The 18,368-nt window shown below is 39.7% G+C and overlaps 1 protein-coding gene across 1 annotated transcript in view; it reads left to right on the top strand.

Moving 5' to 3' along the window:
* Positions 1-357: 357 nt before the first annotated feature.
* The window catches only part of C3H6orf58 (chromosome 3 C6orf58 homolog), a 21,159-nt gene continuing 3,148 nt past the window's right edge, over positions 358-18,368 (top strand). The window contains exons 1-5 of the mRNA XM_034766998.1: positions 358-1,030; positions 6,036-6,122; positions 9,860-10,044; positions 12,091-12,227; positions 17,262-17,500. Coding sequence (XP_034622889.1) covers positions 640-1,030; positions 6,036-6,122; positions 9,860-10,044; positions 12,091-12,227; positions 17,262-17,500 — 1,039 coding nt within the window. The 5' untranslated portion in view covers positions 358-639. The remainder of the gene's footprint in view (positions 1,031-6,035; positions 6,123-9,859; positions 10,045-12,090; positions 12,228-17,261; positions 17,501-18,368) is intronic.

The following is an 18,368-nucleotide window of genomic DNA, read 5'->3' as shown; positions in this document are numbered from 1 at the left end:
AAGCTTGCCCAAGGACAAAAATGTATCGCTCATCAGAGTTTGTAGCCCGCTCACAACAACAAATTTTTAGAGGGAACATTGGTAGCAGGAAGTTACTTTCAGTTTCCTGACAGAGGGTTGTCTAGGTATTGGGCTTTATTACGGTTTTACTCACAGCCCAGCACTGCATTGTCCAAGGAGGAGCACAAGTCCCCTCCCTACTGCTCCCTCATTTTTGCCCCTCTGCCCTTGTTATTGTCTCTCAGCTTCCCATCCCCTCCCTTGTTTTTCCCCTTTTGTCCCCTCACTTCCATTTTAAAAATCCTTTCTCCTCCCCCCATTTTTATCCCCATTTTGTTGGAGGAGAAGATTGTTATGGTAAGAGGGCAGCAGCTTCATTTATTCCTGCTTCTTTCCTCTGTTGTTATTGAACATGTTCAAGTCACTCAGATACTGCATGTTCAAGTCACACTGATACTGCACCAGAGATCCATCAGCTCCCCATCTCTGCCCCAAAGGCAGCATTGGAACGGCAGAGGTATGAGCATCAACGCCAATCTGACAGAGCCACGTCAGCTTCCTGGAAAAAGGGGCAGGGTGATCCATGATGACTGACTGTATAGGTAGCCTGAGCCACCATCCCTGCCCCTGCCTTCCCTGATGAAAGCTCATCCCTACTCTGAAAGCCCCAGATACCTGTATAAGATGGTCCTACCTGACATGTGTGTGTTCCTGGGGCAGCACTCTCTTCTCCTTGTGCTACTGACCGCCTTTGCTCTCAGTCCAGCAACTGTAATAGCACTAACCCAAGAGGATGTCTTCAAAAAGGATGTCTATCCTCCTCTGTGGCATCAGGCTCCTGGAAGCATAAAGGATTTCCCAGTACATGGCAATAAAACTGCCATCAATGCCTGGAACTATCTAGAGAGACTGGGAGTGTATAAGATCTTGCTCAACTATTCAGCTAAATATTTCACCACATCTGGATCAAATAACGTTGGCAATATCCTATGGGGCTTGCCTCTGCAGTTTGGCTGGCAATATCATACAGGTACAAACTCTCTCCTTAAAAGGGCTGTAATAACTAAATATTTAATAGATAAATGCAGGTTGGTTTTTTTCATGGTCTCTTACTTGCAACCAGTACAGTCCCATACATTCTGAATTTTGCTTTACCCAGAAGAGAGTTTAGTTGCTAGGTTGGAAGGGAACTTTTGAAATGAATGCAGTGTCCTTGCACTGTTGAGCAATAGATATGGGGACTTGAAGTTGCCTTGCTGATATGCGAAGATATTGCCACATACAATGTTAATCAGAAGCCAAGTATGGTTTTTAAAAATCCTACTAAGCCAAAAACAGAGGTAGAAAATTAATAGATTTGTGTCTTAATTCACTGCTTTAAAAAGCATTTCCTGATCATCTAATTTTATACTGGATATTGCAACTCTGATTTTAAAATATTAACTGATTGTTTTTGTTGTTGTTTTAATTTGGTAGCTTATGAGATCTTCATTGGTAGCTTCAGCATAATTCCTTGAATGGGTTGAAACATTTTAATTTTTTATGAATTTGTTTTTGAAAATATTTTCAAAACTTGTCCCTTTTTTACCAGCTTAAAAAGAGTGAGAGATTTTTTGAAATTTCAAAGTTTTGACAAAAAGATTTGTGAAAAAATTTATGAAAATATTTGTGTAGGTCAGCGAGGCCCAGGACCTGAGGGCCCAGTCCACAAAAGCCAAGCAACATCACTATTTTCAATGATTTGTCATTCTTGTTGTCAGTCTTAGTAGACTGCAAAGTGAAAGTATATATGTGGTACAGGGAGGCATACTTATGCTAACCAGATTAAAACTAGCCCGCCGGGGAACCTGGGTACATACTTGGGTTGCTAGCTCATGCTAAAACCCATGCTGCCATGACTACAGTGCTGTTGTTACTGGTGCTAGCAAGATTAAAGTTAGCATAGATATGCCTACCCATGCTAAAATCACATCTTCATTTTGCAGTGTATACGTACCCTAAAGGTTTCTCCAGGTCAGATATGAGGCACATTAGTAAGAATTTTATAAGTAATCTTGCCCTGCTACTTACTGTAGTGTAACTGTTCTGTGGATAAAGGGAAACCTCCCACTTAAAGGTGGTGTTAATTCCCCCTATTTCATGTGTTAACAACTGAATTTACCAGTGTTACCATTCAGGAGACTACATTTTCTGGGAAATTTCCTAGCTAAAAAAATCATTGGTAAATTTTCAAGTAAACATTTAAAAATCACCCTGTTTTGAAATCCCCTGCCTTCCGTTGCACAGTGTTGGGAAAAGGTCCTAACTCAAACAATGAAGTGCTTTTGCATCTTCCCAGTGCCATTGGGGAAGTTTGGAAAAAAGTTTTAGCTAAACATGATAGCATCAGTTATCTATTGTAACAAATTCTGCCTAGCTGTTCCTCTCTGCTCCCAGATTTTCATGGGAGGTCTCTCCCTTCAGCACCCCACTGCTGATGCACAAGGGAGAGTAGGAACCAGAGTGCCCCTTATAGGACGGTCCATGCAGTCAGCCAGAATGGGAGGACATTCAGGGGCAGTGTCAGAGCTCAACTCCTCACATTGGGCAGTAGTATAACACCCTAGGTATCAGTGCACAACATTCTTAGCAGTCTCCTGGTTTCTTCTCTAACAAGTTATTCAGCAATTCCTCAAAAATAGCTAGAGTAAAATTTTAATTACCAACAAACCTCCCATGCATCGACCCTGCAATCTCCCATTAATCTGGTCTTAATTTAGAATATGAATTCATCAGGGCAGGGACACTATCTTTAATCGCTTTGTTTTGTAATGTGCTATGAATATCTTCAGCACTATTATGGAGGCTTCAGTAACTAGTGAATCTATGAAACTGTAGCTAAATGTAGTTGAGCAACAGTCTCCAGGGCTGTCACTATATCATCTTTCTAAAGCACTTAATTCACTTTAAAAAGCTGAACAACTGTCAATTTTGATTTAGATTTGACCCATATCATTGACCAGTTTCAAATTAGGCTCCTAGTAGGGCTGTCAAACGATTAAATAAATTAATCACAATTAATCTCACTGTTAAACAATAATAGAATACCATTTATTTAAATATTTTTGGATGTTTTCTACATTTTCAAATATATTGATTTCAATTACGGAGTACAAAGTGTGCAGTGCTCACTTTATATTTATTTTTATTACAAATATTTGCACTGTAAAAAACAAAAGAAATAGTATTTTTCAATTCACCTAATACAAGTACTGTAGTGCAATCTCTTTATAATGAAAGTTGAACTTACAAATGTAGAATTATGTACAAAAAATAACTGCATTCAAAAATAAAACAATGTAAAACTTTAGAGCCTGCAAGTCCACTCAGTGCCACTCAGCCAATCACTCAGACAAACAAGTTTGTTTACATTTGCAGGAGATAATGCTGCCCCCTTCTTGTTTACATGTCACCTGAAAGTGAGAACAGGTGTTCTCACAGCACTGTTATAGCCGGCATCGCAAGATATTTACATGCCAGATGTGCTAAAGATTCATATGTCCCTTCATGCTTCAACCGCCATACCAGATGACATGCATCTATGCTGATGACAGGTTCTGCTCGATAACAGTCCAAAGTAGTGCGGACCGACCCATGTTCATTTTCATCATCTGAGTCAGATGCCACCAGCAGAAGGTTGATTTTCTTTTTTGGTGGTTTGGATTCTGTAATTTCTGCATCAGAGTGTTGCTCTTTTAAGACCTCTGAAAGCATGTTCCACACCTCATCCCTCTCAGATTTTGGAAGGCACTTCAGATTCTTAGACCTTGGGTCGAGTGCTGTAGCTATCTTTAGAAATCTCACATTGGTACCTCCTTTGCGTTTTGTCAAATCTGCAGCGAAAGTGTCCTTAAAATGAACATGTGCTGAGTCATCATCCAAGAGTGCTATAACATGAACTATATGGCAGAATGTGGGTAAAACAGAGCAGGAGACATGCAATTCTCTCCCAAGAAGTTCAGTCACAAATCTAATTAATGCTTTTTTTTTAATGAGTGTCATCAGCATGGAAGCGTATCCGCTGGAATGGTGGCTGAAGCATGAAGGAGCATATGAATGTTTAGCATATCTGGCACGTAAATACCTTGCAATGCTGGCTACAAAAGTGCCATGCAAACGCCTGTTCTCACTTTCTGGTGATGTAAATAAGAAGTGGGCAGCAGTATCTCTGTACTGGTCTGTCGCATCTTAGGCGCATTTAACATGTGCAATTTCAGCTTTACGCGGTCAGCAAAAAAAAAAAAAAAAAAAAAAGAAGAGAAAAATAACAATTGAAATACTGTTTCTGTAGTGTGGGCGATTCCGCCCGCTATTATACTCAATGTAATTTTGACTATACGCAATTTTCGCTTTAGGCGCTGACTGTGGAACGTAACCCCAGCGTAAGATGAGACAGACTTGTAAATGTAAACAAACTTGTTTGTCTTAGTGGTTGGCTGAACAAGAAGTAGGACTGAGAGGACTTGTACGCTCTGAAGTTTTACATGGTTTTGTTTTTTAATGCAGTTATGTAACAAAAAAAATCTAAATTTGTAAGTTGCATTTTCATGATAAAGAGATTGCACTACAGTACTTGTATGAGGTGAAATGAAAAATACTATTTCTTTTGCTAATCATTTTTACAGTGCAAATATTTGTAATCATAAATAATAATATAAAGTGAGCAGTGTACACTTTGTATTCTGTGTTGTAATTGAAATCAATATATTTGAAAATGTAGAAAAACATCCAAAAATATTTAATAAATTTCAATGGGTATTCTATTAACAGTGCAATTAAAACTGTGATTAATTGTGATTAATTTTTTAAATCGTGATTACTTTTTTTGAGTTAATCCCGTGAGTTAACTGCGATTAATTGATAGCCCTAGTTCCTAGTTGTTTCATTTTGATTGCACAATACAGTATATGGAAATATAATAGTAGAAGGATCTCCAAACTTTTTCATGGTATGGATCACATCTTACCAGAGGGATTATCTTGTGGACATCTCACCATTCATGATTACACATCTTCTCTTAGGCAAGTACAGCAATTGTTTATATAGAAAATTGTAATAAAAAAGGATTTAATGTATTTTAGATTTCATTTAATGTGATTTATCTGGCAGAAACAAAGGTGATTTGTCTGGCAGAAACATATCCAGTTCATTCTCCACATACCAAATGCTCTGCTGTCCAGCATTTGGGAACCTCTGTAATAGCAGGTATTGTAGGATCTGATTCACCAAAGCACATGCGTAAATAGTTTGCTTAATAAGCATGAGAATACTCATGTCACATGCTTTAACAGGCGTATAAGTGAAATTCTGAATTACAATGAGGTTACTCACATAATTAATGTTAAACACATGATTTAAATGTGTTGCCAAACAGGAAGAGGATACTTATATTACATCCTTAAAGTTAAACATGGGCTTAAATGCCTTCAAAGAATCACCATGAGACTGTAAACATGTTTAACATTAAGCACGTGTTGAAGAGTTTGGCTGAACAGGAGTGGGATTACTCAGATGCTTAATATTGAGTACACACTTTTGTGCTTTGCTGAGTTCATGGTTTGAGAGTCTCAATTCACTGGCATCATGTAATTAGGGGTACAAACCTCCCCAGAGCAGCTGGGTGAGATATTTATGCTATGCTGTTCATTAGGTGTGTCTGGTACATAAGCAGTTTTGCTTCTGTTGCCAAATTAGCCATAACTGTGCATTTACAAATTATAAATGAGGATTTTTATGTTTTCCAGCTTTCAGACAGTTCTATTTTGCAGTTCTCCAAATAAATTTACAGCCAGTAGTAGAAAAAAACCATTTACTAATGCATCTTTTATGCACTACAGGAGGCATTGACTGTGAAATTAAACTACTATATGAACTATTTTCTTTCACTGAGCCAATCCTGAATGCTTTACTTATGCAAGAAGTCCCATAGGCTTCAATGGGACTGCTCCTGTGAATAAGGTGAGCAGCTTCTGGCATTCTATTTTGTTTTGATTCAGGCAGGCTAGCAGATCCTTCCAACGTTACCACCTGCGGCCATGGCGCTGGACAGCATCTGTGCATCCCTGTACGAAGCTGGTGGGCCTGTAAGTACATGTTATTAGTTTGCTCTTATTTGGAAAATAAGTAATGACCTAGAAGGCAATTCAGAGTCTCTCATCCACTTGAACCCACTTCAAAGTAATTTCAGCATTACACAACTGTGCAGTGAAAGTTCACAGAACGATATATAAACACAAGTAAATTAAGACTTCTTAACCCTGAAACTTGTGGAGACTTAAATTCTCAACCTTAAAGTGTGGCTGTATTCTGAAAAGTGAATAAAAATGGCAGTGTAGGGTTCCATATTTGACATCTATCAATGACCCCAGATCCAATTTGCTCATTTTAACTGCCAGCACCTCAGCTAGTCAATGATGTGAAAGTCAAGCTGGGTTCTTTCTGGTTCATGCATCAGCACAAAGAATAAAAATCCTGTGGAGCAATTCTATCCTCAGTTGCACCTTCCCAACTCCATTGTTGTCAATACGATTGCACTGGGGCCAACTGGACAAGAGGAACAGGAGTAGGCTAATCCCACTGGAAGCAAGCCTGTGCTCTTATCGTCATCTCCTCCCCTCAGAGTACATGAATCCTTTTCTGAGATAAAAGTGTAAAGCCACCAGCTCACCCACCAGGTCTGTAGGAGGAACAACACTGCCCAGACTTTCATGTGGAAAGGAAAATGCATTGCTCCTATATCAGCAGTTTTTAAACTTTGAGCTAAGTCACCCTCCCCCCACCCTTTGAATTACAATTTTTGGTTGCGCCAGCCCCTCCCACTTTGGGATTTCAGGGCAGGGGAAGGTACGTGTGATGGTCTCTGAAGTGGAACCAGCACTGGGCATGGAGGCTGCCAGGAGTGGAAATCGGCACGGGTGCGGCAGATGTTAACATTGGCCCACACACTAAGTGGCCCAAAAGGGCCACTTGCCCCCCCACCTCTCTCCAGGCCACCAGGGAGGTGCACCCCACAGTTTGGAAATCTCTGCTCTACATACATCCAGGCTTGTTAGTCTTGATACTGGCAGTTGATTTATTGTCCTTTCCTTTAGGCTTATGAGTTCCAGGAACTTATGTAACAGGTCTTCTGTTTTCCAAAAAAACAGCTGTGCAGAGTTTGCAGAACAACAAAGGATGCATTCTTTACCAGCTGAGGATTTGAGTGTCTTAACTTGCTATTCCACTCTCTTTTTAATTCATAGACATATGGAGATAAGCTCCAAAAACACACACTGAAACAATATAGCCAGTTTTTTCCCCCCAGAGCTGGTCTTACATGGCAGTATTTCTAGTCTTTCTACTGAAGCCTAACTCCTCAAAGAAAGACATTTTTTTTTTGTTTTAAAGAAATCACTAACTTCTTACTGGCCTGTTTCTCACTGAGGGCTACCCACGTGCCAATTCAGAAACTTTAGCTATTCTAAAGTGAACCATAAAAAGTATACTTTTCTCTGTTTCCATATCCAAAAATGAATGAACTAGTTCAGAGATTTTAGAGACATTTCTATTTTATGTCCTGGGTAAGATTTTCAAAAACATCTAAGTGATTTAGATTCTAAGCCTCATTGACAGGCAATGGGATCTGGGCTTGGCACTTTTGATATGAGACTTAGGCTCCTAGGTCACTTAAGCCGTGCAATGCTGAGTGGAGTAATGCCTGAATATCTTCAAAAAGCTGGGCCATAGGTGCTTTTGTAATTTTATCTTATGCCTTTTTTCAAAAAGGAAACTGGCAAGTAGAAAAAAACCGAGACTAATGCTTTACAGCTTAACATGACTATTTGAGCTTAAAGACACTTACATGGAATAAATGTTTGTTAAAAAAAAAAACTGTTCTTTTAGATAGGGCAGGCTTTTTCCTACAGAAAACTTCAATCTTCAAGTTTTTATAATCTTTCTTTTAATGTTCAACCGATAGTCTATCTCCTTTAAAATAATCTTTTCCCTCCACCACTTCTGTTCCTTACTCCCCAATCTCCCCTGCTCATATTTTCCTGTCATGTGACCCTCCTCCTGCTCCACACCACCTGCTGGGCCTGGATCTACTTCATCCTCGCAAACTCCCATGCCATACAAATATTTTCTTGTGGAGACTTCTGTAATTAAGAGTCTGGCGACAAGTCAGACCCTAAAAATATACATTACATGACCAGTGGGTGCTCAAACTTACAAAGAAACATAGGAATTGCCATACGGGATCAAACCATCTAATCCAGCATCCTCTCTCTGACAGTGGCCAGTACCACAGAGGAAGGTGCGAGAAACTTTGCATTAGGATAACCTGTTTGAATAGGTATCATGATGTCATCATGTAACCTTAGCAAAATAGAAACATCACTTTACTTTTAACTGTGCTTACACTACCACTCTTCAGCAACATAGTACAGCACATTTGCTACACAGAGCTCATAGTATAGGACTTTTTTTTTTGCTATCTTCAGAAAAGATGATTAAATAAACTTATTCCTATAAGATGGAGCAGTGCAAGTATTGGCGTGTGTTGAAGATTAAACTAGCAAGATGCATGTAAAACACAACAGCTGTATCACTTTGTTTATATGTTGCATTTGTCCCCATCCCCATCCTTTTCTCCTTCTTAGATTGTAAACTTTTCAGTGCTGAGCTCCAATCTCAATACACTTCCAAAGCACCAAGCAAACTTTTGGGGCTATGTAAATGGAAAAAAATATATATCAGGCTTATAAGTGTATGAAGGTAAATATAAGTTTAAAATACGGGCTGTAACTTGTAATTAGAGGTATGTAATGCATACCTTCCTTCCATTCAGGTTTTTATAGCATGCCCATCATCATGGTAAGTCCCACCTTCTGAGTAATAGAGCATTGTCAGACAAGGAGTACTGCTCACACTAATAGGAGCCATCATGTCAAACCTTTGGTATCCTTCTGATTGAGTGTAAAGCTTGAGGGCATGAGCAGAGTCAACTACATACTGTATTTTAACTAGCATCATTCTCATATCATGGAAATGTGTCTTTATAGGAAAAGAAAGAGGCTATATGATCTTCAGCCACTTTTTCCCCAAGCATGCAGTATAAATACATCACAGACTTCCAGATCTGGGCTCATCAAACATACGTAAATAGTCAGAAATACAATTACTGTTACCACTATTTACTTTCGACCATTGGTTAGTTATTTCTGAAAGCCTGCCTCAGAGTGAGCCACCAAGCCAACCGATATACTTATAAATTAAACATATTTTGGGACCATTCCTGAATTTCTTGTGCAACTAAAATTCAATGAGTTTGGGGGGCAAAGGAATGCCAGGAGACTGGGAATGGGGAGGAGAAAGAGAAAACTCCTTCTTCCAGCAGCTAGATGGAGGTCAGAGACTTAAAAATCAGGAGGCACCCACAATCTATATACTGTTAGAAAGCAAAGAGCCCCCTAGACAGCACCCTGATAAGAATGTCAGCACCATTTCCTTTCCTAGATGCTAGGTATGGGTGCTGGGCTTCTCACCAGGATAAGGCCCATGGAGCTAATTTTCATACAGACTTATGAGTTTAGTCTCATGCTTGTGTCTGGGAAACTTTTAAGCCCTGTACATGGTAACATTTAAGGGCCTAATTTTTCAAGTTGCTAAGTACTGAACACCTTCAACTCCCATTGACATACCAACAATCAGACTGTCATGTGTAAATGACTGGTGATTTTAAACATTAGCAGAGGCAGCAGAATCTCACTGTTTTCTCTAGGTAGGCATGTTTCATTCACTTGTAACTGTCATCTCTTTTTATTTTCATGTGTTGTTATAGCTGTGAATTACTACCTGAGTATTATACCATTTCTGTGTGCCATGGAAGCTGGTTTCTTTGGACAGTTGCAACATGAGATAAAAATATTACCACCAGAAGAGCTAAAAGCAGACTTCTGCTACAGCGCTGCTGACTGCCGTTCCCACAGTCCAAAAGTTATGGATGCATGGAAGGCTTATTTTGAGGTAGAGCATCTTTTTTTTGTTGTTCATCGTTTGTGACAGATGATACCAGAACATTGCTTGTAAAAGTTATTATTAATGTTTTTAAGAATCAGAGGACCTGATTCACATCTCATTAGTACCAGCATCAGTTAGGAGAAATCCAAGTGAGGCCAATGGAGTTACTGTGATGTAAAACTAGTTAGAGAGGAGTATGTCATCCAGAATTTTTAAGGTTTGTAGCTTCATTTCTTCACTTCAAGTAATTCTATGTTTTGGAGTCTGACTCAAGAGATTGTTATGCTAATGCTTATACTAGTAATCTGGGAGCTGTGCTATGGCTTTACAAAGAATAGAAATGTGATACAGAATATTCTCCTTGAGAAATGCCCTTATCCTACTTTTATATGATCACTTTGCTTCTTTGAGTGTCAAAAGAGTTGTTGAAAGTTTCACCCAGAAAGACCTTCTTTTGCACACGTACACAGTCTCTCCCTCTCACTTCACACCTTTTCCCTAAAAGAGAAGTGACAGTTTCTTCTCCATCCCAAATTTCAATAATGATTCCTTTAGTTAGACTTCCTCTCAGATTTTTTGTCAACAGCCAGAAAGGCAAGTATTATAATGTCCAGTCATCAGAGACTCAAAGTCTAAAACAAAAATTCTCTTGGTAAACTAGACAGATGAACCAGAGAGCTGAAGGGTATGATTGGATCAGTCATTACAGATATTTTAAATTTATTCATCTGAAATAATATGTTGAGAAGATTATAATCAAAGAACTAAAATTATAATCCTAACCTAAAAGACAGATGGCATGATACATTTTACAGCTAACTTTCTTTCAGACTTCCTGAAAATCTATATCAATGCACTTGAAAGTGTGTAAAAGATTGCCAGGGCCGCCCAGGGGATTCAGGGGGCCTGGGGCAAAGCAATTTCAGGGACCCCTTCCATAAAAAAAAGTTGCAATACTATAGAATACTATATTCTCGTGGGGGCCCCTGCAGGGCCCAGGGCCTGGGGCAAATTGCCCCACTTGCCCCGCCCTCTGGGCGACCCTGAAGATTGTACAAGTAAGACCCAGAAGACAAGGATTGTAGCATGGAAAATTCCATGTCAAAACACAGAACTCTTGTTTATAATAAGACTTTTTAATAAAAAAATTCCCCACTACTGCTAATACCAGTTCAGCTCCACAAGTTTTGGCAACATTGGGAACCTACGGGAAGTGGGTTTTTTTAAAAAAACAACAACATAGCCTAACCATTTCTTGGGACCTCTCCACATTCCAAAAAATCAACTAAAGCCACTGCACAATTTAATTTAGAAATCAGTGCCCACTTACTGTAGCAGTAAGAGGTAATCCAATGTGTACCAACTCCTTTGTTTATTGTGGATTTGTTTGTTTCTTGTCTTCCCCTTGGAAATGATATCCTCAGCCGAATCACCCATTGTAAGTACAGCAAACTATAGAAGAATTCAGTCTAAACTTTTTTCCCAACTCTAGCAGCAGTTTCCGATATTTTAAAAAGGAGAGTGGAACTGTGATGAAATGTATCTATTTAAAAAGCAACTTTAAATTACAGAATGCTTTCAGGTTGCAAATCCAACTATTTCAGAGTCGGAAAAAGCACCACTTTAGGAGCAAATTACAATGTGTGTCATCCAGTTGTAGGCCTGATGCATAAGTTACTGGGTGAAATTCTATGTCATGTATTATGCAGAAGAGCATACTAGATTATCAGAATGGTACCCCTTCTCCCTCCCTTCCCCTTCACCCCCAATTGTGTCTTCTAGATTTGACCTGGCTCCATCAAAATCAATGACAAAACCTCATTAACTTTAATGGGGTCATGTAAATCTATTAATCATCTTTTTCCCCCTTATGTCAAATATTAAGCTATAATCGATATGCAACATCACCACATTCTAACTATTTAAAAGCAATTTTCCCCAGTTAACAAAACATATTTTTCAAAATAATTGTTTTTCAAGTAACTAAGTATTATTCATTTTTTTAAAAATATTCTCTGCTGGTAATATTTTTATGTTCTGTTTTTGCTTTAGTATCTATTATCCACTGAACAGAAATCTGAAAGGCCCACAGCATCTTCCTTCTCAACAGAAAAAGATGAAGCATTGCATTACTTATGGGACGCGCATGTAGCATCCATTGCTTATGCAGTTCCAAAGTTCAAAAACAGGTAAGAGAAAGTCACAAAAGTAGAGTCAAAAGGGGATAATTCCCCAGTTCCATGTCCATTAGTAGGCACCATATTTGCAAGGTTTAGTATACTCTTGCTTGCTCATCATGCGCTTGAGTCTTTAGTTATATTGTAGTGGTACGTGTTCAGCAAGATTCTTATATTCAAAGAGTCTGACAGGGACTGCAACATGAACACTCCTTCTAGAAAATGGCAGGGCACCAAACAACCTAAGACATGGCTGAAGTGGCAAGAAGACCAGGAGATTTATCATTTTGGGGCAGTGTATACAGGAATGAACATCCTAGAGAATGGTAAAGCTGCTGGTGTAGATGACATTCACAAAGAACAAATCAAATACTTCTGACCAGCAACAAAGATCTGGTTATTCAAGTTGTTTAACACATGCTCAGCCACATATAAAGTCCCAATGTCTGGAGGTGAGCACGTGCCATGGCACCCCGTACGCCAGGGAAGGATGAAATGGAGCTGAAGAACTTAAGGCCTATAACCACTGCTATGCCACCTCTACAAACTATATGAGCATTTCATCTTAAACCACCTATCACCACTTGTTGAAAAGCAACTAATCCCAGAGCAAGCTTTGAAAAGCATATGGTAACAGGCTCTATCAGCAGGAAATGACACAGAGAATCACAGAAGATTCCTTACTACACAACTGGCCATACTGCATTAGACCAATGGTCCATCTAACCCAGTATCCTATCTTCCAATAGTTGCCAATGCAAGGTGCATTAGAGAGAACAGGCAATCATTAACTGATCCATCCCTTGTTGTCCACTCCCAGCTTCTCGTCAGAGGCTAGGGACACCCAGAGCATGGTGTTGCAACCCTGATAATCTTAGCTGATAGCCATTGGTGGACCTACCCTCTATGAACTTATCTAATTCTTTTTTACATCCTGTTATAGTTTTGGTCTTCACAACATCCCCTGGCAATGAGTTCCATGGGCTGACTGTGCATTATGTAAAGTAGCAATTCCTTTTTGTTTGTTTTAAACCTGCTGCCTATTACTTTCATTGGTGACCCCTGGTTCTTGTGTTATGCGAAGAAGGAAATAACACTTCCTTATTCACTTTCTCCACACCATTCAGGATTTTATAGACCTCTATCAAATCCTCTTTTAGTCACCTCTTTTCCAAGCTGAAAAGTCTTGTCTTTTTAATCTCTCCTCATACGGAAACTGTTCCATACCCTTAATCATTTTTGTTGCCCTTCTCTGTGCCTTTTCCAATTCTAATGTATCTTTTTTGAGATGGGGTCAAGAACTGCACACAGTATTTAAGGTGTGGGAATACCATGGATTTATATAGTGGCCTTATTATATTTTCGGTCTTATTAGCTATCCCTTTCCTAACAGTTCCTAACGTTCTGTTAGCTTTTTTGACTGCCATTGCACATTGAGCGGATATTTTCAGAGAACATGTTTTCCTATGTGCACTACTTTGCATTTATCAGCATTGAATTTCATCTGCCATTTTGTTGTCCAGTCACCTCATTTTGTGAGATCCCTTTGTAACTCTTCTCAGTCTGCTTTTGACTTAAGTATCTTGAGTAAAATATACTAAAATATAGAATATGACAAAAGATCACCACCTCCAACAACTGATACAATCTCTTTTAGAGAGCTGCCATTTTACATCAAACTATGCAGGAAGCAGAACGAATGATGGCAACAGAAAAATGGCCTACCACAGGGGACGTGACTCTTGCCAATACTTTTCAACATCTACATGAATGACCAATCAATCATCTTGGCACAAAAGTTGTATCTATGCCCATGACCTATGTGTTGTTGCCCAAGCCAAGGATTTTGGCATGATCTAATGCTATTTTAAAATTGTTGAGGTCTGGGCTCTTAGTTTATTACACCAAGAACCAATTGTGTACCAAACCAGCCAAAACACAGGTGAGTCTTCCATTTTTGGTACCATGAGGTCAATAGTCACTTGCTGGAGGATTCTCTGCACCTTGAAGTCTTTAAACCATGATTTGAGGACTTCAATAGCTCAGACATAGGTTAGAGGTTTATTACAGGAGTGGTCGGTGAGATTCTGTGGCCTGCGTTGTGCAGGAGGTCAGACTAGATGATCATAATGGTCCTTTCTGACCCTAAAGTCTATAACTCAGCATCATCTGGAATGGGGTACAATTTGCCCACTATCTACCTAGGAGTGATGCTAGAACTCACTCTCTCCTTCAAGACACACGTGGAGAAGATAAAAGGCAAAGTTAGCACACAGAATAACATACTCAGGAAGCTTGTAAAGTCAAAATGGGGAGCCAACCCAGCAACACTAAGAGCCGCTGCACTTGCACTTTGCTATTCAACGGCCAAATACTCATATTCAGAGTAGAAATGTAGCACATATGACTAGAAATACTTATCAAGGATATCAAAATGCACATTGACATTGCTGGATACCTTCTCACAGGCACAGAGTAGGGTTCATTGACCTGGAGATGTTTAAATCACCTCTGAACAAGGGTTGACTGCTCAAAAGTCAATATGTGGAAGTGGGGCTACTCCAGTGACCCAGACACATGTGACTGAGGCAAAACACAGACCATGGAACATCTGTTGGTCTGCCAGCTCCTGCCAGACCTCACCAGGGCCACAGGCCAGGCCATATTATGTGCCCAATACTGGAAAAACCTATGACTTCAGTGGAAGGACATGAGAAGAAGATGGGCCTGATTCAGAGTCCACTGATTTCAACAGGACTTAACTTCAGTAAATTTTGGATTAGTCTCCTAAAGAGAGTTCATGAGTGACTTCCTCCAGTCCTTTCATCTACTGCCTCCATATTCACCATCATTTTATCCTGTGCACACTCTAATTTACTCTTTCCCCTTGTTTGCTCTGTACCTCAGTTTCCCTACTGTTAAATGGGGATAATGGTACTGACTGCCTTTGTAAAATACTTTGAGATCTACAGATTAAAGTGCTATATAAAAGCTAATTGTTGTTCTTAGTATTATTTTAGGTATCCATTCAAGTCTTACTCCCACTCTGTTGTTTGGGTCATGATACTAACTCAAAACCAAATTAGATAAATGATACCACCAATGCTATCAACCATATACAGGAGTGAACTTGGCAGGAAATCTGGAGCACTGCCCTTACAATAACAAGCATTGGAACATTATTATTCTTGCTTCTATGCATAGTCCTAATCTTTCTGCCATCATGTATAGGAGTTAGAGCAGGAAAATTTGAAAAATATGTGTTTTTTCTGAAATTTCCCATGGGAAATTTTCAGTTTCTTGAAAAATGTAAACAAACTCACTCAACATTTTTGGATTTTTGCCCAAAGGCCTTGTGACGGGTTTGCTCTACTCACCATTGGATCGTGCCAGCTGCTGGCAGTTCTGGGGATTAACTTGGTCAGGCCGATGCCCCTTCCAGCTGTTACATGCTGTCCTTCCACCTTGGTCTCTGTCTGCAGCCCCCCCTCTTGCTCCAGGAACTGTTGCATCCCCTTTCTGACTCAGCCCTCTGGCTAGGTCACTCGCGTGGTTTCCCCTTCTCGGATGGGAAGTCTCTTCTCCAAAACAGGCTCAAGGAGTCTTCCGATGCACTGCCCTACCAATGCCACTTCCCGGGTGGCTTGTTAGGGAACCCTGGCCCACCTGCTAGTCCGCAGTCAATGTCTGTTCTCCCCAATACCTTGCTACATTTCCCTGAACCCTTTCCTAACATTCTGGTTCTCCCTTCCTTCTCTGGGTCTGCCAGATTCATGGCTCCATCATCCCAGGAAGCAACTGCAGCCTCCAGGTCTCTGCAGCTTCCAAACACTTCTTCCTCCTCCCAGGGAGTGACTGCAACCTTTTGCACCAGCCCCTTCTGTTGCCAGCCTCCTGGCTTTTGTAGAAGCCCCACCGGTCACTCGCATGTGAGCTTCTAACTAGCTGCCTCCAGCCTAAAGCTCCCTTGCTTGCAGCCTAATTAGCTGATTTAGGCCCATCACAGGCCTGAACATTTTAACCAAAATAAACCTTTTCTACAAAAAATGTTTGTTTTAGTCAAAAAGCCATTTTCTATTGAAAAAGAAATGATTCTAGGTTAAAATTTCAGCCAGCCCTAGTACAAACCATCAGAGAAACTCAATTATATAATGGAGGCACTGGTCATGACTCCATAATTAAGGCTGTGTTCCACTTTGCATGTAAAGTATGGATTCAATGTATTTCTATTGGATGACATATACAGCATATCCTTCCCAAACTTGCAATGCTTATTCTCTGCGTACATCACTGGTTTTCTGAGAATTTACAAGCAAATCTATTCCTTAGTTTGTGAGCCAGAACTAATTAACAACTGGGTGGTTCTTTAAGAAGTTTAGCATCTGTGTCAGTCTTTCCTTTGTCCCAAATAATCTTAGCAACAAAATAATACAGGCACTTCCAAATTTCCTTATATTTAAAATTAAACTGAAATCCTGTTCAAAGGCTACATTTAAATTTGGTTGTAGTTAAGATATTAACTTCGTTTTTATTATTATATAGTAACAGGCAGGCTCAGGTAACTCTTAAGTAGGGCCACTGTAACTCACCCTTCCTCTACTGCTAATTTGCATGCTATAGTTCTATTAGTCAAAATGCCTCTGTGGTATGAGGGAGACTAGTCACACATATCAAGAATTCTCATTGGTAGACTACTGAGACCAGATGTCACTGCTCTTTAAAGTTTGCATGGCCATATTCTAGTTTAGGCATCAGTGCTTGAAAGGCTCCACAATGGCACTTCAAACAGCTCACTTGCACACCCAGGTAGCACTGCCAGGGAAACTGAGGCAGGAGCGCCCTTAAGGCGCAGTGATATTGGGACTAAGCTCTCCCTGCTACCCCTTTCACATATTGCTGGTCTCACTAACGCAGTCCTTTAAAGCAACAAGTCAGTTATGGATTAAGGCATCTTACATTTTAGATGCAATGCAATATAAATGGTAGATTAATGAGCTCTGGGTAGGATTAATTTACCTGTTAACTTTGAGTTTTTATTTCTTTCAGCTTAAAATATGTCTCTGGCCCCGAAGCAAGTTTTGGGGAGAACTGGGCTAATGCTGTGGATTTCATTGCGGCTACACATTTTTCTGCAGATCTACAGAACACAAACTATTTCCAGGCTTTCTTACCACCACGGATGCTTTCTGAACTTGATCAAGCCCCATTCATTAGTGACTTCAGTCCAGAGCAGAACAAAGTCTTGCTTTCATTGTGTGTTCTTCACAAAACAAATGAATTGACAGGTAAGAGCCACCCATATAGTGTGTATATATTACACCTTATCCATCATCTGTATAGTAAAAAAAATCACAGGTAAATGGGTCAACCAACAGAGTGTGTAGAGACAACTTTGATTAGGCATTGTGATGATTGTGTGTGTGTGTGTGCGTGTACATACACCTAAGCAACTGACATCATGCTTTTTCCCAATTATCAAAGGTGTCATAAATTCTAGTCTTTTTTAAAGTTAACATGAAAGCTGTAAAATAAGTTATACAGCATCATCTGATGGCAATGTTTAGAACTACAAGCTCCTACAGTTCCAGTTCATTTACAGTTACACTGCTTAAATCTCTTCATTTAGTTTCCTTTATTTAGGAAAAGATGTCGTCATCTTGAAGTGAAAATATAGTACAGTATAAGTATAGTGATATTGTAAAATAAGGATATTATATAATAAGTCTGAAAGAAATCTTTAACCCATATAGTATTCATGTACAACAATACAGAACACATATCAAAATTGTTACTGTGACAGGCTCTCTGATTTGTGAATTCAGTATGTGCTTGTGTCATTCTGATGCTTCTTTGAGAGCTGTAAGAAAGATTTCTTAGTGTAAAGGCCTTCTCACAGGAAACTTTCAGAAAGGCCACAGAACTTGTATTCAAAGAGCACTGAATAAATGTGAGAGCTGGATTATCTATAGAGATCTTTCTTTTAGATGTGCCAGTCTTCATGGAACTTCAGCACAAACAAATTTACATAAAACAATGGTCTCTCAGTAAGACTGTCTTCTCTGTCCTTCCTCCTGTAATGCCATTAGTGCAGGGGTCGGCAACATTCGGCACGCGGCTCGCCAGGGTAAGCACCCTGGCGGGCTGGGCCAATTT

Source organism: Trachemys scripta, chromosome 3, assembly GCF_013100865.1.
Source record: "Trachemys scripta elegans isolate TJP31775 chromosome 3, CAS_Tse_1.0, whole genome shotgun sequence".
Lineage (NCBI taxonomy): Eukaryota > Metazoa > Chordata > Testudines > Emydidae > Trachemys > Trachemys scripta.
The sequence above is the reverse complement of the archived record's forward strand: the minus strand, read 5'-3'. Positions and strand labels throughout refer to the sequence as shown.